At 37.5% G+C, this 22862-nt stretch overlaps 1 protein-coding gene across 1 annotated transcript in view; it reads left to right on the plus strand.

Annotated features, from left to right (window-relative positions):
- MAP3K5 (mitogen-activated protein kinase kinase kinase 5) overlaps window positions 1-22862 on the plus strand; it is a gene marked incomplete at both ends in the record, with an annotated part of 92810 nt that overhangs the window by 44902 nt on the left and 25046 nt on the right. Inside the window, 6 exons of the mRNA XM_079550856.1 lie at window positions 1521-1691; window positions 4988-5100; window positions 9923-10082; window positions 11577-11730; window positions 14121-14228; window positions 19463-19512. Coding sequence (XP_079406982.1) covers window positions 1521-1691; window positions 4988-5100; window positions 9923-10082; window positions 11577-11730; window positions 14121-14228; window positions 19463-19512 — 756 coding nt within the window. The remainder of the gene's footprint in view (window positions 1-1520; window positions 1692-4987; window positions 5101-9922; window positions 10083-11576; window positions 11731-14120; window positions 14229-19462; window positions 19513-22862) is intronic.

Below are 22862 nucleotides of genomic sequence, written 5' to 3' on the forward strand. Positions count from 1 at the left end.
TGTCACCACTGCTGAAACACACCACCCGCCACCTCACTGTGCGCACATCCACTGTTTGGTTTCCATCAGTGTTCAGCAAGTGTCACTAAATCACAGAATCACACAGAATCACAGAATCACCCGGGTTGGAAGGGACCTCAAGGATCATGTAGTTCCAACCCCCCTGCCTAGCAGGGCCACCAAACATACACATTTAGATCAGGTTGCCCAGGACCCCGTCCAACCTGGCCTTGAACACGTCCAAGGACGGGGCATCCACAACCTCCCTGGGCAGCCCGTTCCAGGGCCTAACCACTCTCCTCGTAAAGAACTTCCCCCTAACATCCAACCTAAATCTTCCCTCCTTCAACTTGGATCCATTTCCCCTAGTCCTGCTATTGTCAGCCCTTTTGAAGAGTTTACTCCCCTCCTGGGTGTAGGTTCCCTTCAGGTATTGATAGGCTGCAATGAGGTCGCCCCGCAGTCTTCTCTTCTCCAGGCTGAACAAGCCCAACTCCCTCAGCCTGTCCTCATAGGGGAGGTGCTCCAGCCCCCTGATCATCTTAGTCGCCCTCCTCTGGACCCTTTCCAAAATCTCCATGTCTTTCTTGTACTGAGGGCTCCACACCTGGACACAGTACTCCAGATGGGGCCTCACAAGAGCCGAGTAGAGAGGGACAATCACCTCCCTGTCCCTGCTGACCACCCCTCTCCTGATGGAGCCCAGGATCCCATTTGCCTTTCGAGCTGCCAGAGCGCACTGCTGGCTCATGTTAAGTCTCTCGTCCATCAGGACCCCCAGGTCCTTCTCTGCCGAGCTGCTCTCAAGGACCACTCCTCCCAGCCTGTACAGGTGCCTGGGGTTCTTCCGGCCCAAATGCAAAACCTTGCACTTTGCCGTGTTGAATGACCCGTGTTGACCCGTGTTAAATGTCAGTGGGTGCCACTGTTTCTGCATGAAGGAAGGTGCATCAACACTCCTTTGCTTTATACATACTTCCAAATCAGATACCATTCTGTCAGACTGTCCCTCTGCTGCCATCTGTCACACAGCGACAGCATGTAACAGAATGCTGGAGAGAAGGTTCACCCTCTATTGCCATACCACCAACAACCGTGTCAGACATCGTGAGCCAACATGAGGCAAAATAGGAGACATTGCTTTTAAGGCAGCCTTTGTATCTTTGCATTTTATGAATAAATATCTTATGATCTCCCAAAGGATTGCTCTCGAAGCTACTCTTACTGCTGTTACTGCTTTGCTCTAGGTGATCATGAGAGAGATAACATGTTTGGGGGCTTTATGAAGAAGGTTTTTTGGTAGTGATGTTTTTTAATCTTTGTTTTAAACATGTTTATAAAATGATTCATTGCGTCTAGGAGCACATTCGACATATAATTACAGACTAATGCATAAATATATCTTTATTTAAAATCATATGTATAATCTTTTAAATAAATAACTATATATTCAGATGGGTTGTGAAAAGGTATTCCTTGTTAACTTTATTGTTTTTTATTGGAATATTTGTTTTTAATAGACGAAATCTGCCTGGGGACAGACAGAAAGCTCTAGAAATTATGATTCCTTTAGTAGAACAAGAAGATCAAGTAGCTTCAGATATGTACTGCCTGGTTGGTCGCATTTACAAGGACATGTTTTTGGAATCTGGATTCATAGATACAGAAAGCAGAGACAAAGGGACCTTCTGGTGAGTAATGTTTTCCTGGTCTTTGTCTTTTTCTTAGCTTTAGAAAGCATTCCTTAAATGAGAACACACTTCAACTGTTTTTCATTCCAAATATTTTGTGTTCTTAATGGTTATGCAATGTCTTCTAATCTGGGCCTTCCTTACTTGTTAAGAATGACAGATTCGCGGTGTCCATACATCTGCTTCCATAAAGCTCTTCAGGTGCCTCAGAGTTGAGGTACCTTCATCACAGCTTATCTTTCTCCTCTCTCTCAAATGTGAATTCTCTTGTTTCCTGCATTTCTTTTAAGAATCTGGGCCAGGTGTTATTATTCAGGCTTGAATCAATAGGTGTACCTGCATCTTGGTAGGTATTTACCAGCTATGCTTAAAGGTGCTGAAGTATAACTGTGCTGATGCTTAGAAATTTTTGTCTTCTTTTGGCTTCCTTGCTGACAAGGAATGTAAACTCATGCTGGGAAAAGATTTATCACCCCATCATCTCCATATAACATATACATATTACAGTGGATTGCAGTACAAATTCTTACGGTACTTGTCTCTAAAATTATCAAAAAAAAAGTCCTTTTGTCTCTTGTCTGTCAGGCCTTCAATTTCCAAGGGAAATATACTTGAAATGCCAACATTAGGTATTTTTGTCAGGGTGAGCTGCTTTTTTCCATTCCAGTTCAGGAAGAGAATATAGATAAATATTTGTTCTGCATATCCTCCACATTGGATCCTTGTTCTGCTTTCGAGCTCATCAGATACCTGTTGAAGTAAATGCTTGATTCTCCTTCTCATTTCACGTTTTTCAGTAACCTTCAGATTAGAATTGTTTTTGAAATATATAATTATTCACCATCTGTAGTCTTAGAATACACAAACAATTTTTAATTCTTGGTTATGCTTTACAGTTTTGTAATGCTTACTGGCCTCTTAAAATATGTTGAAATAGCAGGATACAGCATGTTATTTTCCCCCCTCCCTTCCCTTCCCACTTCATAATTTTGATTAAAGAATTTCTCTAAGACAAAGCTCCTGTGAAACTTTTAAAATTGGTGTAGAGTAATATTTTGTTTAATGTTAGCTGATACAAAAATCAAACTCTAGTCTTTATACAGTACTAGGCATCACCATGGACAAAACAAATTAAATGAACTTATGTCTGTGATATGTACTGTGATTGCTTTTTCCTCATTTGTACTGCTTTAAGAACAGATAAACTTTGAGATTTTCAAACACGATTAGGTGAGTTTATATGTTTAGTAGGCGTAATTACTTACTAGGATGTTTCACACAGCTGTTTTAACATGCTTTTAATAAATGCATCTATCAGTCACGTTGCTCATCTACTTGATGAGATGCAATGATTGCAGTCATAACAGCTTGGAGAAGGAGAACAAATGCAGCTTTTGCCGTGGGTAGGGCACTGACAAGGCAGCTCCTAAATAATCCTTGAAGTCTCTGGCCAGTTAGACCAGACTAAGACAATCTGGAATTTGACTGGAACCTGTTCCAGGGGAATCAGTTGCTTTTAGTTTGTACTTTATGTTGGATATTGATTTGAATTCTAGTGTCAGTCATATGACAGGCTTGATATGGCTGAAAGATTGAGCCATAACCTAGTTGCTGGCCTTTGGCTGGGAGCAAAGCTGCTACCAGTGCTGCACACTGGCCTCAGTGGGGGTGGAAGAAGGCGTGTGCAGGAACAGTGCCTCCACAATGGCATTAGTTTATGTTGAGATAAAGGTTATTATCTCTGTCTTAGAGAAATGAGGTTGCAGGAGAAATGTAGTGAATTGCATAAGATAAGAATTTAGCAGCAGAACTGAAGTGTTAGTTTTGCAACAGCTAATGATGTTAGGGTACTTTGGGCTATTTAGAAAAAAAAAAAAAAAAAAAAAGCAGGAAGTGTGATTTTTCTGACAACTGAGAAGTGGAATAAAAAGCATCTGTGATGAAAATATGAGACAAGAAATGAAAGTCTAATTCTTAACTGTCACTTTCTTGTTGCGTACTGACAATGTAAATCAGATTCACCAATGCTATCAAGTCATCTTTCAAATCCTTTTACTGCTACCTATCTTATTCAGTATCTGTATTGCAACTTTTTCCCAAACATCAGCTTTCAATTTCTTGAAGGCCTTTATAATAGAGTCAGCTAAGCCAACCTCTAACTTTATAGGAAGACATTTAAACCTGACTGCATTTCTGCAACACTGATTCCTTCTGTGTCGTGGAGGGCTTGACAGTGCACAACAATTGCACATGTTGAATTTAAACCAGTTCAATTTGCAGATTTTAATTGCAACTGGCTATTTTCATTTGTTGAAAGTTAATAATTGCACATTTTTCATTTTTATTTTCTCTGTAAATTTCTTGTTGGTTCCTATTGTTTTTTTTTCTTGTGCATGCTGCAAAAATTATGTCAAGGAGAATGCTACTTGTCAACTGAAGCTTAAAGAAGCCAAATACTGAATGTAATGAAAGAAATAAGCTCTCTGATCCTATAAAATAATTTCTCAGTCCCCTAGGGAAAGGAATGTAGCCTTTTTTTTGTTGCCTACCTGTGACGCTTTGTTTTCAACTCAATGCGTTGTTTTTTGAGGGCTGTTCACCAATTACTTCTGCAAGGAGTAACTATCTTGTATGCTTCAGTTCATCTCTGCCTCCTTTGCCTATATGCTTAACACCATTGACAGCATGTGTGTTCCCACCTTTTGTTTCTCACTGGAGAAGTTTATTTGATTTATAAAATTCTGAAGTTCTGTATTCGTCACTGAACTAGAGGAATTTAGGTATTCGTGCCAGAAGTGAGGCATTTGTATCATTTGCTTCTGTGTTTATGTATTTTGTTATGCCTGTATGTCACTGGAGCAGATCCATGATCTAAAGTCAGCATTAGTGAAAATCTATATATTTAAGAGGAAATTAAAGAGTCCATTAATAAATATAACAATAAATATAACTGTGAAACAGGTCTCTTAAAAGCTGGTAATGCTCTTTTCTTCTATCTCAATGGAAAAACCGTAAATCCAATAAGATACTAACTTTGCTGGAGTGGACAACCAGGGCCTGTACTTGGGTGAAGGGAAAGGAAAAGGAAAGAGGATGCATATATAATTAAATAACTCTTAAGTAAGTAACTCAATACTAAAAATAGCCAAAAAGCATGTGCAGAAAACAGTATTTTTGTTTCCATGGATTCTTACTATGTAAACAGAAGATAAACACCTACAGAACCTAAAAGTATAATTATATCCCTACTAGATTGCATTATTTAGAAAGCAAACTTGTATGTTTGTTTTCTCTAGGTTCAAGAAGGCGTTTGAGTCAGAGCCAACACTGCAGTCGGGAATCAGTTATGCAGTGCTTCTTCTGGCAGCTGGACATTGCTTTGATACTTCTTTTGAGCTTCGGAAAGTTGGTAATTACAGCTTGCAAATTCACAGTGAACTTGATTTCTAGTGAAAGTATGACACCATTCACTGTCACAAGGGGAGGAAAAAAATCTGATAGTTGCATATAAATGCTTTGATAGTGAGCATGTGAACATCTAAGTTAGTGTTCCTAGCCACCACTGATCCCACCTGGCTGACAGTGAGCACTGTTGTGATGATCTGATTCCAGGGTGAAGGTCTTAACGGGTTACCAGAGCTTAGTGAAAACTGACAGCCCTTCTTTGCTGTGATGTCTTTTTTGTGAGCCAGAAGGAAGGAATGCCAGAAAGGGGGTTTGAATCTGGCTAGCTTTCTTGAAAAAAATGGAAATAAAAATCAAGCAAGCAAACAGAAAATACCTATGGATCGCTAGGAAATATGGGCAAAAAAACCTCTCCTTAGGGTGGTCAAAATGCACGTAGCTTGAGATTGGGATGGGTTAAGAGAAGAATGAGCCACACTTCTCTTCAGATGCTGTTTTTGAGGTTTTTTTAAAGCTTTGTATTAAGTGGTCCGCTTTGTGATTTGATTTGTGGTTTTGCTGTATTTGAAGACAAGGCAAAGCCAAAATTAGCCAGGATCCCATTCAGGGAAGCCACAAAAGGAAGATGACTGAATGTTGTAATAGTTGCAAACGTATACTTTGTAACTGGCATTTTTCTCCACAGGTTTGTGTAATTCTTGAGGTACTGCAAATCCTTTTTTTTTTTTTTTTCTTTTTTTCTTTTTTCTTTTTTTTTCCCTCTTGGTCTCCTGAGGAGAAAGAAGCATTTTTCTTTCCTCCAAAGAATATCTTTAATGAGCCTCTGCACTAGTTTAGAAGTAAGGTGTGTGGAGTATCTCTGAAAGTAATTTTCTGGGTGAAGAATTATTTTTTTTGAGCTTGAAGCTCAGAGATTATTACCTTCATGTGGATAATAGAAGTGGAATTGAAATTTTCTGGTATTAAGGAAGGTGATTATTTGGATATGATAGGCTTTGTAGGGTTGCCCCCAGCTACTGTGTTTGCCTTTATGTGTGGACAAAGTTTTTCTTTTTGGGTTGGATGGAATGCTTTCATCTTCTACGCTGAAATTTTAATTCTTGTGGCAGCATAGGTGGTAAAAAACAAAAAACAAAAATACCCAACCAATCAAACAAACAAAAAACTCAAAAACATATGCACACACATCTTGCTTCCCGTGAGGCTTTTGTATATATTCATTCAGCTGACACAGTTTTAAATTAGGGATAGTTTAGTGAATCTGAGCTATATTTTCTGTGTAGTTTAAATTGAATCCTCCAATTCTAAAGAAACTTCAATTGCACGCATCCTGGCCGACTGGATTTGGGTGAACTGATAATAGTGATGAAATCTGAAAATTATTTGTAGTGATCAGATGTTCGGCATCTTCTTGTGAGTTTGTGCAGTGATTGCTGTACTGCTCGTGTGGAGAACAGTACAGAAATTAAAGTTCCTTCCTACTTAAGGTTCCATCCATGGCTGATGAGTTACTTAGGGGAGTAATATCTAGTAGCTGTGTTTGGTTGAAGGGTAGTGATTTATTTAGTTTTGGATGTTTGGTTTTTTTTGTTTGTTTTGGTTTTTTTTTTTTTTTTTTTTTTTTTTTTTTTTTTTTTGAAGATGAGAGAAAGGAACTTTTGTTTTCTTTAGAAGCTGTTGGTGTGGCAATCTTTCTTATGTAAATATTTATATGGGGAAGGGAATCAACTCTTTGAAAGGGTTGATATGTGTAGGACGAGGGGAAATGGTTTTAAGTTGAGGGAGGGGAGATTTAGGTCAGACATCAGGGGGGAATTCTTTACCCAGAGAGTGGTGAGGTACTGGAACAGGCTGCTCAGAGAGGTTGTGGATGCCCCGTCCTTGGAAGTGTTCAAGGCCAGGTTGGATGGGGCCCTGGGCAGCCTGGTTTAGCATTAAACGTGGAGGTTGGTGGCCCTGCATGTGGCAGGGGGGTTGGAGATTCATGATCCTTGAGGTCCCTTCCAACCCTGGCCATTCTGTGATTTAATTGTTGTCTGTTGAGACTCTTTTAAAGACAGTGCCTGCTGTGGTCATAGAGTTGTTGAGTTGGATGAGACCTTAAATATCTGCCTCCAGTCCATCTACTGTGGGTAGAGACACTTTCCCCTAGGCCTCCTTCCTCTCTCATAGTAAAGTATTTATTCCTTATGTCTAATCTAAATTTACCTTCTTTTAGTTCAAAATTGTTACTCCTTAACCTGTCATTACACCTAGTGATAAAGAGTCCCTCTCCGTTTGATCCCCTCGTAGTCTACCTTTAGATAGTGGAAGGGATCTACTAGCATCTATTTTGTTATAAGAAATATTGTTAAAATACTTTGAAAGATTATTTCAAACACAGTTATAATATAGGCCTTATGCACTGGACAATGGTAATTGGTGATAAAACTGTGGTTCGTGTTAATATGATAAGGTTTGTCAGCTGACTTGAACTGTGCTAGGTTCTGAGGACAAATCAGTATTTCCTTTATGTTGGACTGATGTTAATGATTTTGACCAAAAATTAGGGAAATCAGAGGTTGCAAGGAAACATATTTTTTTTCTTGTCCCAAAGGTCTTTTATGCTTATGTCATTCTTTTGATGTCACCTTTTTGTATTTATCTGTGTATAAGACCTAACAGCACTTAGATTTGCTTAGTAGTGCTTGGCATCCTCCTGTTGTGTTATTACAACGCATAGATGTTAGAGAAAGTCTGTTTCCTGGTGGGCGATAAGGAGAGAGGTGAAGCTGGCTGAATTTCAGTCCAGGTTGTGTGGAAATAATGTTGGTAGGTTAGGAAAAGCAAAGGAAAGATACAGTCCTTAACAGCACTTCAGAGGGTGCATGAAGCTGTAATTAGAAGATGCATATCTGATTACATTGGGAATAAAGTAATAACTCCAGTAACCAAAGAGACTTTTTACCCATTTGCATCAGATCAAAATTTGCTTTCTGAGAGTTCCTGTCTATACTTGTCAGAATAATAGTTGACATGAAATGATCAAGTGAAGCATTAATCAAGTACTCATTGTATTTTCTTTACAGAATTGTTTTAACTGTACAAAATCACAGAACTTAGAGACCAAAACATAAACACAGTGCTTTGCATTGGCAATAATGATCTCTGCAAGCTGTTCAACTCCAGTACACAAGAGATCCAATAATACAAATTGTTCTGTCAATATTTGAGCAAGGAAAGCAGTTTATTTATAAAGCTTTCAAAGTAATCTTTAACTGGTAATATCTTGTTATTGAATATTATTTTCTTTCCAGCTGTGGGTATATTCCTGGCATTAATGACCATTCTGACAGTAATTTTCCTTTCTTTTTCTGTATTTATGCCCATTTCTTTTTAAGGCAAAATGTTTTTGATAAAATGTTCTGGATCTTAGATGATGCTTCATTGTTTTTGTAAATGCCAGATTTATTGCAAACAAAGAGAATGTCTTGTCTTCACCTGGTTGTTCTAATACTTTCTGAAAACTTTTAAGAATAATGAGATCAAAATAAGCTAGAGAAATAATAAAAGGAGGCTGCAATCTTAAAATTGCATATATTCTCTTCAAGAATAAATAAACTTTTCTCTAAGAAACAGACAGCTAATGCTTTTACTTATATTTAAGTGTCAGTTTATTCTGTATGTTACTTCAGCATGACAACTTGTTAGCAAGAGCACAAAGTGAAATACAGATATGAAACAGACTATAGAGCACTTGTATTTTATGTGTAAAACTATATCCATTTTTTATCTAGTGTTTAGAACACAGAAATGTAAGCAACATGACAAAACAGTATGGATTTTGTTGACTGAAATTTAGCTAATAATATCTGTTTTGATAAGATTTATTGCTGCGTTCAGAATGAAATTCAGTCTGCTAGCTATTTAATGAAGGTTAAGGAAAAAAAGGAGAAAAATCAACAGTTCCATTGAAATTTCATGTGAATAGTAAGCTTTGGTATGACAGAAGGTGATATGGGAGGGAAACTGCCATAGTGGAGTAGTATGGGGAAAGTGAACAGAAGGTTACTGTGGTGATAAGGCATGTCCTGTAGGCTGGAAAATATTTCATTTGCAGGGGCGTTAGCTATAAATATGCCATAGTTGCAGTAGTTGTTTTGAACTAAAATTCACCCTGAAGGCCACAGGGAGACTTGTAGTTTTCAGAAAACTTAGCAAGTCAAAATGAGGCCTGAGGCTCTCCGTAGTCTTGAGTTGCTGAGGGGCTTACGAATATTAATAGATGTCTTTCATTGGGGTAGGACTTGCGGCAAATTAATGAACATCACTGCTGGAAGAAGGCCAGTGGATCATCAGTTCCTTCTGCATGGGACCTTGTCTATAAAGGTAAGTCTGGGGCTTGGGGCTTGTAAGTCTCAAAAAAAAAAAAAAAAAAAAAAAAAAAAAAAAAAAGACAGAAAAAAAAAAAACATAATAGGTGCCTTATTCAGCATCTGTTAAGTTTTTACAGCTATGCTATGTAGCCTAAGGCCCCAATGTACCTTTACAGATGAGGTCCATGCAAGAACATAGGTAATGTGACTGTGGCCTTGTCCTGACAGCGATGTCTTAAAGTTCCTTTCTTGAGAGGTCTTTAGGAAGAGGGGGAGGGAAAAAAAGTCTGCTACAACCTAGGGCGTATGGAAGTCATTTAACATTAACTGGTAAGTATAATTTCCATCTTATTTCATTGAAATGGAAAGGATAAAGTAACTTAAGCAATGAATAGATTTCAAAGCAGGGAAATAATGTATTTTAAAATGACATAGATATGTTCCTGTGACCTATTATTCTTTCTACTACAGGGGTAAAGATCAGCAGTCTGCTTGGTAAAAAGGGGAGCTTGGAGAAGCTGCAGAGCTATTGGGAAGTAGGATCTTTCTTGGCAGCCAGTATGTTGGCTAATGACCACATAAGAGTGATCCAGGCTTCAGAAAAGCTATTTAAGCTAAAGGCACCAGCATGGTAAGGTGATAAGAAAGATGGTGTATGGTAATGTCTTTTAAAACACTGTATCTTGCTAACAGATTTTGCTAGTCTGTGTATTGTTTCATGGTACTTCTACCTTGATGGAGGTATCTTCCCCTTCTGCCTTTATTCATGGATATATATATTATGACTTTTTTTGCTGGTCTGAGAAGAGCAGATTTACCATTGACCCTCTTCTGAGGGTAAGGGGGGAGGAGAAGTTGCTTATAGGCACTGTGCTTCTTCAGTTATTTGAAGTGGTAGGAGCATGTGGGTTTAGTCGTAACTGCCCAAGTGTTCTTAGGAGTGCAATCAGCTTGGCTAGAGGAGCACAGATACACCTTGGAATACTGTGATAGTTATTGCATGTGCCAACTATTTTATGAACTTGAATATAAATGAGCAATCTGTACAAGTTTCATCTGGTTGCAATTGAGAAGAATGCAGATTAAAGTCCATTTAATGGAAAGGTTGTAAGTCTAGAGTTAGATTCAACATGTTCTTCACATGCAGACAGGAAGTAGGGACCAGTTGTCCACTCATCAAGGTCTAGGCCCTTTTGGCAAAGGAGATCCGAGACTCCTTTCTGACCTAAGTTGTCACTCTGCCAGTCAAGGCTGCCTGTTTTTTGGGTTTGTTTTTTTTTTTTTTTTTGTCTTTTTTATGAAGAAACTGAAGTCTGTCTCCAAAAGCTGGTCAGAAGTGAATGTAGGTGTGCTAAAATATGGAAATGCTGAACTTACACATTGAGATAGCATATGAAACTGTTGAAATGGACAACGTTGTTTTTTCTTACCAATTTTCTTATAAAAGCTGTTTACAATGTATTTATATGCAATGCTTTTTTTTTTTTTTTTTTTTTTTTTTTTTTTAACTGTACATGAGGAGCTGGATAGCATTCTGTGGGAGTCTCCTGGTAGTTTGCTTGAGTTTATGAATGCCTGTTTGTTGGGATTTTATGTACCCAGTGCTTTGGGGTTTAAGTCTGCAGATTAAACTCTGAAAATACAGCATGTTTGTTTGTGCTTCAGGAGTGATTTCTCCTGTGAGCAATTCTTCTCAGCCTGCTATTCAGCAGCAGAGCCTTCTGGTACAAGGTAGATACAGTATTTCATGCAGAATATCCATTCAACCAAAGAGGGAGAGTTGGGCAATGTATAGCTATACAACTACTCTCAAAATGCCCTCTGAGTTAGCATTATTTCTTTTTGCATATAGCTAGACTATAAACAAAGATATTTCAGGAAGCTTTCATGGTTTAGAATAGCAGGCAGCATATGTGATCAGGCATATATGCAGGAAGGATTGTCCCAGATCTCAGACTGATAACATAGCTGCAACATTTCCAGCAAAAAATGAGGAATTGCTGTTGTTGAAAGCAAGCTGGAGAACCAGAATCTTATTGACTGCCTTAGCATTGCAGTGGTGGGTGCTTCAGTTGGAATAAAAGATACAGACATTATTATTTACTTACTGTATTATTGATCGCAGGTACCTGAAGTCTATTGTAGAGACTATTTTGATATATCAGCATTTTAAAAAACTGAATCCTGAACAACATACAGCCAAACAGGAACTCGTGGACTTCTGGATGGACTTCCTTGTTGAAGCCACAAAGACAGATGTGTCTGTAGTTAGATTTCCAGTAAGTGTTTTCTTGTTGGTTTGTTTTTAATTGTGACATGTAGGAAATGAAGACAAAACACTGCTTGTTTGTAGGTTCCCAGACAAAAAAACTGCTTGTCCAGAAGAAATGCATTTGGCCTGCATACTAAACTAGTTTTAATTGATTTCACATGGCTACAATGGAATTGCACAATCTGTTCCAATAAAATACTGTAAAAAAGTCAGAATATTATTTTATTATTTAATGCTTGCTACCAATGAATATAGTTCTAAAGCAGAATTTTGCAGTGTAGTCCATGTAATACTATATTATGTTATGTTCTGAAGAAAAGACACTTAATTTCAGTCTCTCTGACTCAACAGACTTTTTACACAGCCTGCTGCCTATTAAGTATGTGTTCTGTTAGAGCTTAGAAATCAGACCAAACAGCAATAAATCTTTTTTTTTTTTTATTATTATTCAGCTGTTAATATATTTCAACAACAGAGCACTATAACTTATGTATACTTTTATGGTTTCTTTCATGAATACTTTGCTGAAAGATTTTTACGACATATCCTGGTGTACTAAAATGTGCTGTTCTTTGTCGCCTCTGTATATTAGTGATACATATTAGTGATATATGTAGGAGAAATAACGTCTTGGGTATTCCTTTTAGCTAACCATTGGCAAATACATCTTTTTGTTTTAGGTCTAGTCACTATCGACCCCCCAGTACTTCAAGGGCATACTTGTTTTGTGCAGTTCTTCTGACATCAGACTGTAAATGGGATAATAAACAGTAAAGGAGATGGTAGTGTTGAACAGCAACAGACTGAGGCAGGAAATTGTAGTGGTGTTGCAGACAGACATGTAGTTCTCCTAATAAAAGGATTTTGTTTGTGCCTATTTGAAAGCAAAATCACGTGGTGCGACAAGTCAACAAAATGAAGCATAGTTACATCTTTACTCTTACAAATAACATCTATAACAAGCTTTTTGTAGAAATTCTCAGAGCTTGAACTTAAGGACTTCTCTAGTAATTGGTAGTTGCTGAACTATCACTTGGTCTCCTAGCTGCTGGCCTCAGAGTTGTGATCCTCTTCGCAGCAATTAGAGGAAGAAATGATGCAGCTTATGGGTAACTTTGGGATAACTGAGGATAAGACACCAGTTCATGAAATGGTCTAAACCAGATTTTAACAACTGTAAGTGATTGAAGATGCAGGGTGACACATTTGGTCACCCAGTTAACTGCCATGATACTTTTCAGACTACAGCCTTGCACTTCTGTCATGTGTGCATGTGCTCACTGACTGAAGAAGTTGCTGTGACTAAGATTTGACTGATTAGTCTTTCCTAGACTTTCTGCTCTAGCTGTTTGATTTTACGGGCTTTCTTTTTAAAACATAGATGTAGACCAGGCTTTAGTTTCTAAAGCAATTCTTTAAACTCCAAGAAGTAGTTTGGTGAAAGGTAGGTTTTTTTCTTGAATTAATAGCAATGTTTCCCATTCTTCAGAATGAGAAGATCTTCTATGGAGGCACTAAAGATTGGACATTTTAGACATCAGATTTTTTTAACCACTGAAAATCCAAAATAAAGACATAAGAATCTTTAATGAGAAATCATACTTCTTCAAATAGCCGAGCTTTGTTGGCTTTTCAATGGTGTAGACCTGGAAGTAGTTCTGGCAGAACGTTATTGAAGTAGCAAGTTGGCTTCATCTACTCAGTAGCTATATTCAGTCCAAATCTTACTGCATTGCATCCCATCACTTTTACATGAAGATTCTAGGTTTTTCTTTGTTTGTATTTGTACCAGGAAACTTTCTGTAAACTTTAACTGTCTGCTTTTTGTAGCAGTGCATGTTGCTTTTGAGGAAAAAATCATTTAATCTGGCTGCTGTGGTTCACGGTGTTCTAAATCAAAAGCAGGTCATTCTAATTCTAGGTTGATCTGTTTTTCTGTTTTAGCCAAATGCACTTTTGTAAAAAATAATTAAGTTACACCCTGAATCCTGTCTATGTTGGATATGGACATTCTCAAACGGCATTGTAAAAGGAAGACTTGTGATAGAAGGATTTCAAATGTGATAGGTGTCAGAGAAATCGTTTGGAATTTAAGATATATACAATCAAGTGACATGTAATTCAAAAAAAGAAAATTGATGTTTTCTTTATCTTAAGTTACTGTGAGCCACAGTAAACTAGCTTAGTACCTAAAACTTTTATTGTTCATCCTGTTTACTTTATTTTTTTTCCTGCCGTAATATGACTACAGATAAAATTTTAACAGATTTTAGTACAGATTTCCTATGTTTTACTTATTGGGTAATTATTTACTTATTTACTTATTTTTTATTTATATTATATTTATTACTTTATTTTTACTAACTCTTAAGATTTTTATTTTTTTTTTTCTACAAGGTTTTAATATTGGAGCCAACTAAAATCTATCAGCCCTCATATCTCTCCATCAACAGCGAAGCTGAGGAGAAGACTGTATCTATCTGGCATGTGCTGCCCGATGACAAGGTACCATGATGTTTCTGTAGTTGTAACTTCTTTCCCAATTTAAAAGTGCATGGCTTGTAAGTCCTGTAACATGCAAGCAGTTGTATCTAATGTCAAATTCTGTGAAGGAGAGGGTATGTTTCTAGCATATGTGAAGATGCTTTGCTCACACATTGTCATGTGTTTTTTGTTTCAAACAGATCATTCTTAATTTTTTCTTTAGAATTTGTCCTGTTCCTTAATGGATCTTCTGCATCCACCATGTTTAAAAACAATGTGCATCTTCTTCCAGGTTGTTTTTAATATGAACAAGTCTGTTGCTTGAGACTTTGTAAATAACGTGCATAGTCCGAATGATGTCACGTAATGTGTATGTACACAAAGCTTTCTTCTTCCCATACTCACAGCATTGCTTGTCTGCTGTGGTAAATACTCTTTTAATATGAAAGCATTAGAGACTGGCGTGCCCTTAAATGGCAGTGAAATAAATCAAGAGGCAAAGAATCTTTTTGGCATAGGGACAGATAGATGCTCAGGAGGTACTGCAAATGGAAAAGCTGAGAAGTACTTAAGTTGAGGTGTGAGAAAGCCTTACATATTTGGAAAGAAGTTTAGAAATTCCAGAGATGCAAGAGGAGAGGAAAGCATTGAATGGTTATCACCATTCATGGGAGCTGGACACAGTGATCTCTAAAGGTTCCTTTCAACCACTACAATTTTGTGATTCTGTGATCACATTCTGGGATGCTTAGGAAGAAAAATGTTGGTAAGAGTGAAGACAGAACACATTTTTAAGGCCTTCCTCCTTAGAGAAGGAAGAGAGCATGGAAACATGGGAGGGTTATATGAAGAATTGATAGAGGCCAAATCAGCTGGAAACAGAACACTGAAGGTAGTGTGTTTTCTAGAACTAGCACTGCTCGTTCTTCTGTGGCAGCATCCTTGCAAGATAGGACAGTAAAGGATCTATTTGCTAGGTGATCCATCCTTCAGCTTTTATACGTGTGCTTTTAAGAGAGAAGCATTTTTTCTATGCGAGGCAGCACTAATTAGAATTTTTGTTAAAAGTTTGTGAAGGAACAGAACTGAGCTGTGGCTGAAATAGTTTATTTTGGGAACAAACTGAGGTGTTTGCCTAGAATGTTCATCTGTAGCTCATTCTGGTCTACGTTTTCGCAGGTAGGTTCAGAATGTGAAAATAAAATTAGAAGATAAATTTATGCAATTTCCAGAGAAAAACAGAATTAACCACATAATGAATAATGATTTGTATCAGTATGACAGAGTAAATCTTGCTATTGTAAAATGTCTGTTCTAAAAGTACTTCCATATTTAGAATTCAGTTGGTTTAGAAACTAGTTGTACACACGAGTTCGTGTTTGTAGATACAGTGGGCTTTTTGTGTGTGTAATTCATATCCAAACGGGGCATTATATTCTGATTAGGGTCTTTTGTACAGTATGGGGGAACACAGGATTTTGTAGTCCTATGTTTGGGCTATTTAGTCATGTTCCTCTTTGAAGAATCCCTTAATATTCTGTTTTTGAATAGTATAAATCTTTGTCTGAATACTAGTGGAGGTTTCACAACTGACTCTTCGCACTGGAAAGTGTTTCGAGTGTGTCATCAAAACCTCTACTAAAGCCTGGAGTGGAATAGCACTGGTGAAGCAGCAGTATGCCACTTTCGGTCGTTGAGCTTTCACTCTGAATTTGTAGCCAGTTCATACTCATGTCTTCTTTTGCTAACACTGTACTTATGCTAAATGATTCTTTGCCATTTGCCTGATATTATCTTTGATGAGAATCTCGGTATCTCTATTTTCTTTAGGCAAAACAAGTAGGATTGCTGTACTGGCTGCATGTGACATCTCACTGCTTGTATTCCAGTTTGAGTTAAACTTACTTGATCATATGTACTCATATTCCTACAAAGATACTGGATAGCGTGTTAATGTTCCTTGTACTTACAGGGATGTTTAGCTTAATGCTTTCAGCAGTAACTTTTCCCATAGCTTTGTCACTTGGCTGCCTAATCATCCTATGACTGGGAGAAGGATCTGGTTGTATTCAGTCTGTATCTGTTCAGCAGAAAAGTATTTTGGTTTTCTGGGGTGTAACTGGTGCTTTACAGTTTTGTTTCTGTTATTGTAAATTTGGTTTTGTTTTGTTTTGTTTTTTCCCTGATATTCTATTGTAGCATTTAATACTTCCCCTCCCCTGACTCCCTTCTGATTTTGGCAGCACATCTATGTATTTTCTGCACATCACTGTTTTCCTACATTTGCTGCCCTACTGATGATCAGTGACAATAGATAAGGACAGTTTTTTTTATGCACTCACTGGTTCTTCTGCTCTGGCCTTACTGTAGTGAGCTTATACAGTATGTTAAGAGCTGATGGGTATGCAGTGCAGGCATCTCTGCCTTACAAGCCATAACGTTCATTAAAAGAATGCAGTGGGCAATTTGTTGGTTAGAAGTTCAGCTGTACTGTCATAATCTGTTGTTAAAATTTTGTCAAAAAGCATCAGAATCCATCAGAAACTTCAAACAGAGAAAAGGTACAAGAAAAATTTGAAGATACAATGTAACTGGTGAATATAACTAGTGTAGCATTTGTCTCTGCTGAGAGACTTCGTGAACTAAATGGATGTATTTCAGCCCACTGCAGTGAAGAAGGCTCTTTCTTTGGACCTTTCAAGGCTGATGACAGGCCTTGTAGGAGCTGATTAACAAAGGCCAGCTGTCCCAGCTACAAGGATAGAAGAGACGGCTGGGTTTGGAAATGGCTTCAGCTATATGAATTTAATCTACCTAGCAAAGGTCTGTTTAAGTTAGAGCAGCTTATGCTTCAGTTTTCAGTTCATTAAAAAAAAAAAAAAATAAAAGAAATTTTCTTAATTTTCAAAATGAAACCATTGCTTTAAGAATAAGAATTGAGAGTTATCCAGCATATGAACTTCCCTTTGTGCACATAGAAGCTGAAATTCTGCTTCAAATACAAAATGTAACTTGTTTAAGCCTGCAGCTGGCAATTTGGTAATGAATAGGAGAATACCAGGATAAATAATGAGGCCTTTCTCTTTTTTGTCTTTTTTTTTTTTTTTAGCAGTTTATTTTAATATTTCTTTCTTTAATAATGCCAAGTTTTTACATAGACAAATGCATATAAAAATCAGATGGCATTATGTTTTGTGGAATACACATTACCTTTGCCCTGCAGTTCTCTAATTTTAGCAGTCCCTTCCACATAGGGTTAGAGGAATGCAGCAGTGCTGTTAGCAAGTTTGAAATAGAACAGCCTGTCTCTGTTCCGTGTTGGCTTCTGAAACCATTTTGAGTTTTGTTTTGGGTGGTTGGTGGTTTTTTTTGCCTAACCCAAGAACAGATGCTGAATTTGGATAGCGTGCCTGATATGTTTACTCCAATGTATTCAAAACTTGGCAAGATCTTTGAGGGACATAGCTTTTATATTATTTCATTGCCTGAAAACATCATTTGGTAAATGAAAGATACATGCATCTCTGAGAAATCAGTTGCATGTTGATTATAGGTAAAGCCCACAATACTTTGTTTCTTGCTGTGCTACTTGCACATTTCTGCTTGCAGGATGTTTGTTTTAGATCATTTAGATATTATGTTATTCCCAGTGCTGGGAATTAGACAAATATCAATAGCAAAACTCTGGAAAAAGAGTTTCCAGACATGGAAAATTGAGAAGTAGCAGAGCTCGTATACAGTGTAAAGCATAAAAGAAGAACACAGATACACCCTCCTTGTTAGCAGAGGGATTTAGTAGGGGATCTTTGTTCATACAGGAGAACCAGGCAACTTGAATAGTACTTCCACAGGCACTTCACACTAGCACTGGCTCATTTAGAATTGAAAGGTTACTGTAGTTACAGCTTTGTGCTTTACAGTTAGAGCTATGTGAAGTTTGCACGTATTTATCAGTATGTTGTGTTCGGCATTTTGCATTAGCCTTGCAACCTCTTTAATGAAATTTGAGCAGGAAGGAAAGAATTACAGAGATAAAAAGACTGATCTGGTAAGCCTTACAGAACTGCTGTAGCTGGGAGTTTGATTTCCTCTCTCATTTCGTGCATATTGTACAACTATTTTGGTAGTGCATCTATTCTGTGTACTTTCCCATTCCTAAAACAGGATATATAAAATACAGTATATGCAATGCTTCTTTTGGGATTAACTTGATTATGTCTGTGTTTGACACTGTGCCCTTATGCTATAAATTGCCTTTTGGCTGGAAATGTTTCCATACCTTTTTATTGCCCAGGTGACTAAAATGCTCAGTGCAGTTCAGCTCTGGAAACCAATTTCTTCAAATATGTTGCTCATGGGGTGGGTCCTAAGGTTGTCACACTTCCAGCTGATATAGTTTCCCATTTTCCTGAAAGGTGAATGTTTTAATGTTTTAAAAGATATGAAGGACTTCTGATACCTATACTAAAACTTTATTAGAACTTAAGCACAGATCAACGTGATTGTCTGCTGAGAGAACTCAGTTCTGCCATGCATGACAGATCAACAGGTAAAAGATCTGAAAATAAATGAGGCCTGGCCCTGAGAGTTTGTGTAGGGTGTCTTCCAGTCTTGTTACTGCTTCAACAGCTCTTAGGGATTTTAGTATGTTCTTAATTATCTCTTCTGGATTCCTAGGGAAATGGTCTCCATTTTGTTTCTTTGGACAGCTGGCCTTTAGATTTGCCCCTTCCTTGAGCAATATTGCACCTCCATTTCAAGAATTTCCCATTTTACTCTCCAGCATCGGTCAGACTTCCTGCTTTGTAGTGCTCTCAGCCAATTATTCCTGTACACAGAGGACGCTGAATGTGTAGAATGAGCTCTTGTCATTCTCAGAGGTGGATTTGTTTTCTCCCTCTCTTTCTGGAAGGTTGCACATGAAGCTGAGTTCAGCACCCAGGACAGACTGTATGGGCACACCCTTCTGATCTGCTAGTTTACTTTTTTTCTAAAATAATACATTGTGTTTGCAGAATAAACAGTGAAGGAACAAACCAGCCAAACCTTCTTTATAAGCTTTTCTTGCTTATTAGGTGAAAAAAAAAAAAAAATGAAATGCCCTGAAGAATAACTGTTGAGAAGTAGTAGGCTGTTATAATCCAAATATTTCTCTTTTGGTCTCTTGAGTTACATGTGAGAAGATATGCCTACTGGCTCTTTGTTTTTGTAAAGGAAGAGGGTTTCATTGAACTTTGTTTTTTCTTGTGTTACAGAAAGGTATCCATGAGTGGAACTTCAGTGCTGCGTCCATCAGGGGAGTAAGGTAAGTTGTTTGCCCTTCGTGCTTGGAAATGAAAAAAGTAATTGAGTCTCATGTTGAGCTAATGCTGTGAAACTTGGTGAGTAACAGACAGAATATTGGAGCTGAATATTGCAAGTACTTCTGGAGATGCCCTGCTTTGTGTGACACCCCAGGAGTCTTACTCTAGATTCAGAAATGACCACCTGCAAAGTTAGTTATGTAAAAAATAGAGAATATAATCTCTTAGATTTTCGAACTGATGCTTTCTCAAAGTTTGTTACAGCTTTATGCTAACTGAGGTTGAATTGCAATAACTGCTAACGTTTCATGTCATCTTGCTTGAGCTGTGTCACATCCGTGAGATGCAGTTGTGCACTGAGATTCTGACATACTGGGAAACTTAACACAAGGAAGGCAGTCCTTGAAACAGGTTCTTGACAACTACAATATGTAAGCCAGGAGGTAATGTGGAAGCAAGCAGGAAGGATATGAGGAATCAACAAAGTTTTGGGGGTGGGGGACAGGTTAGCGTGCCTTGGAGTATCCTGATCACTCATCTCTTGTTGGGTTTTGGTGTGGATGTGTGTGGTTTTCTCTTTTGTGTGTTTGCTTATAGGTATGGCAGCAAAACTGTTTCAGAACATAGGAAGGGCAGACTGTCACTGGAGTGATGACAGAGTGCAGCAGAGCGGTGGATAGATCATGAAGTGAGCCCAGACTGAATGTAGTATTCGCTTCTGTCTGATAGGGTCCAGCCTTCTGATTTTTATCTGCTGAGTCTAAGAAACTAGTGTTCTGCTTCTGTGATCTCTTTAGATCAGATCTTCACCTTAGTTTCATTTATTTTTTTCTAGGATCTGTCTATACTTGGGCTTCCTGTGGCTTTCCATTTTGGAGTTTGCATTTAGCATAATTTTAAAAAGGCCAGAAATCTTATATTCTTCAAAATAGTCACTGCTCTGTTCTAAGAATAACTGTTCCATACACACAAAGCTGTTGCTATGTCTGCAGTACATTTTTGCACAGATGGATGATTCTTTTTCCTTCCAACAACTAACTTAAAAAAAAAAAAAAAAAAAACCTATCAATAGACACAGAAATTTAATCCCGTGGGATTCAGTTTATTTTAAGCCAAAATCGCAACGATATGCATAGTTCGGTGTGGTTTGGGTTTTGGTTACAGCATGTTTTTGTGTGCTTCTAAAAAAAGAATATGTGTATTTATTGCCCAATTTTGATATTTTTTTTGGCTTTATTAAACTCTGCTGTGGCTAGTGTTGTTTTGGTGTACTCTCCCTCATTCGTTATTTAAACTGTCAATAGTCATTTAATTTGTCTGCTAAGATTCCAATCTGTTCATCTGCCCTTGGAAAACTGTAAAGTGAGTCAATCGAGCCAAGAGTGAATTCTTTGAAGACTCAGTGTCTGCCTCCATGAGGGCCTGAAGGGGGAAATCTTTCATCTTACGCAGTTGTAAAACCAAGTAAATCTATTTTTCAAGCATGCAGTTATCTGATTGTCATCTTTTTTCAGTATTTTTATATGATTTTCTTCCTGACTTTATCAAAGTGGATATTTTTGTGGGTGGAACTTCCTTCAGAACCAGACCTGCTTCTAATTTATTTTTGTATCCAGAATATTTTTTGCTCCTTTGAAGCCCTAGATGTAAAGCTGTCTAGGAAGGGAAATTCCCTGCCCCATGAGGATTTTTTTTGCCCTTCTAGACTAAGAACCAGCTTTAGAAGCACAGTGTTAATGTAAGAGAGAGTCTTTGTACATGCTCCTGAAAGCTTTCACAACAAAGACCCTTCTAAATATTTACCGTCTCTTCAGCCCTGCTGCCAAGAGATATCTGGCAGTGAAATGACTAATTTTTTAGGTAAATACTTTAAGTAAATAATTGAGAGGTCACTTATTCTGTGTGCTCTTTATCAACCAGTGCAATCAGCATCTCATTTCATGAGTAATGGAGTTTAGTGCTCAGGAGTTTCAAAGGAACTTGAACATAGTTCTGAATTGCACTCTACCTGCAGGAAGCCATTGTTACTGGGTTTATCTTAAAAAATAATGATAATAATAAAAATTTCAACTGTAACTGATTAGAATTTGTGTTCTAATATAAATAACTCTGCTTTCATTTTTTTGCCTTCTTGGCCTCAAATGCAAATGTTTTTTATTGAACTGGGCCAAGAAGCACTGTTAATCCTTAAAGGCTTCGTCAGAGCTTTTGGACCTCAGCTGCTTCTCAAAGGTGCTTTGCATCACTTTCTCCAGTTATCAAGGAAGCTCCCTAGTATTTGTCACATAAGCAAGAAGATGCCATCTATTTTTCATGTTTAAAAATGAAAACTTAAGTTGCAGGATGAAGCTGGTAGATGGATTACAAGTTGGAATCTCCTTGATATTCAGGACAAGCCCTGAACTGTGAAATATCTGCTACTTGTGTTGTTTCCATGGGGAAGTGCCTCAGGGATCATGATGATAGATGTTGCATTAGAAACACAGTGACATTTTTTTTTTTTTTTTCTTCCATAGTTTAAGAATTAACAAGGATGTTAATTTTCCATCCTGACTTCACTGGACTTAGAATCTTATCAGGCTACTTAGTTGTTAGAGTGGAAGTTGTCTCCATCCTCATTTCTGAAAAACAGAAATCTGCAAAGCTGCATTTCTGTGGTTTCTGCCAATGCTTGTTTTATCTGTTACTTTATCTAGAATTGTCAGGAAGCAGTAGTTACAGAATTTGCAGTATTCGTCATCAGCTAATGGGAGTTCTGTATGCATGTGATTTGGGCCCAAGGCCATGTTGCATTGTGTTTCCCTGCTTGTCTTTTGAAACTTGCAATTTCAGCTCCAATTCTGCTGTCATAGAAGTTGGTGAGTGTTAGACATGCTCAATAACTCTGAAAATGAGATGTTTCCTGAGAAAGTTTATCCAATTTGTTTTTATAGCTTGATATTTTTTGTCTTCCTTTCTTCATGTTAATGACTTTTTTTTTTTCAGGGAGGAAAAGAATGCATATAAACATTTATAAATATTCAATATTAAAAGCCTTATACCTGTATGAATTACCTTAGTGTACATGCTACATTCTTACCCATTTATTCAGTACTGTCTTAAGTGGCTTTTGTATATGTTGGGTTAGTAAAATATTTCCATTCTCCTGGAACTTTTGATGAATTAGTAACATCAACATTAATAACTTCATATCTGTAGAATTTGTGTATATTCTCAAAAAATTTGGTAAATTAAGCCAGGGACAGTGACTGTCTTCCCAGATGTTTGCATCACTTAGCACATAGGAATTTTTCTTGACAAAAATAGCTGAATGACAACACCTAAAGTGACTATACTGAAGTAGTGATCAGTT

This window comes from Tetrao urogallus (genome assembly GCF_951394365.1).
Source record: "Tetrao urogallus genome assembly, chromosome: 2".
Lineage (NCBI taxonomy): Eukaryota > Metazoa > Chordata > Aves > Galliformes > Phasianidae > Tetrao > Tetrao urogallus.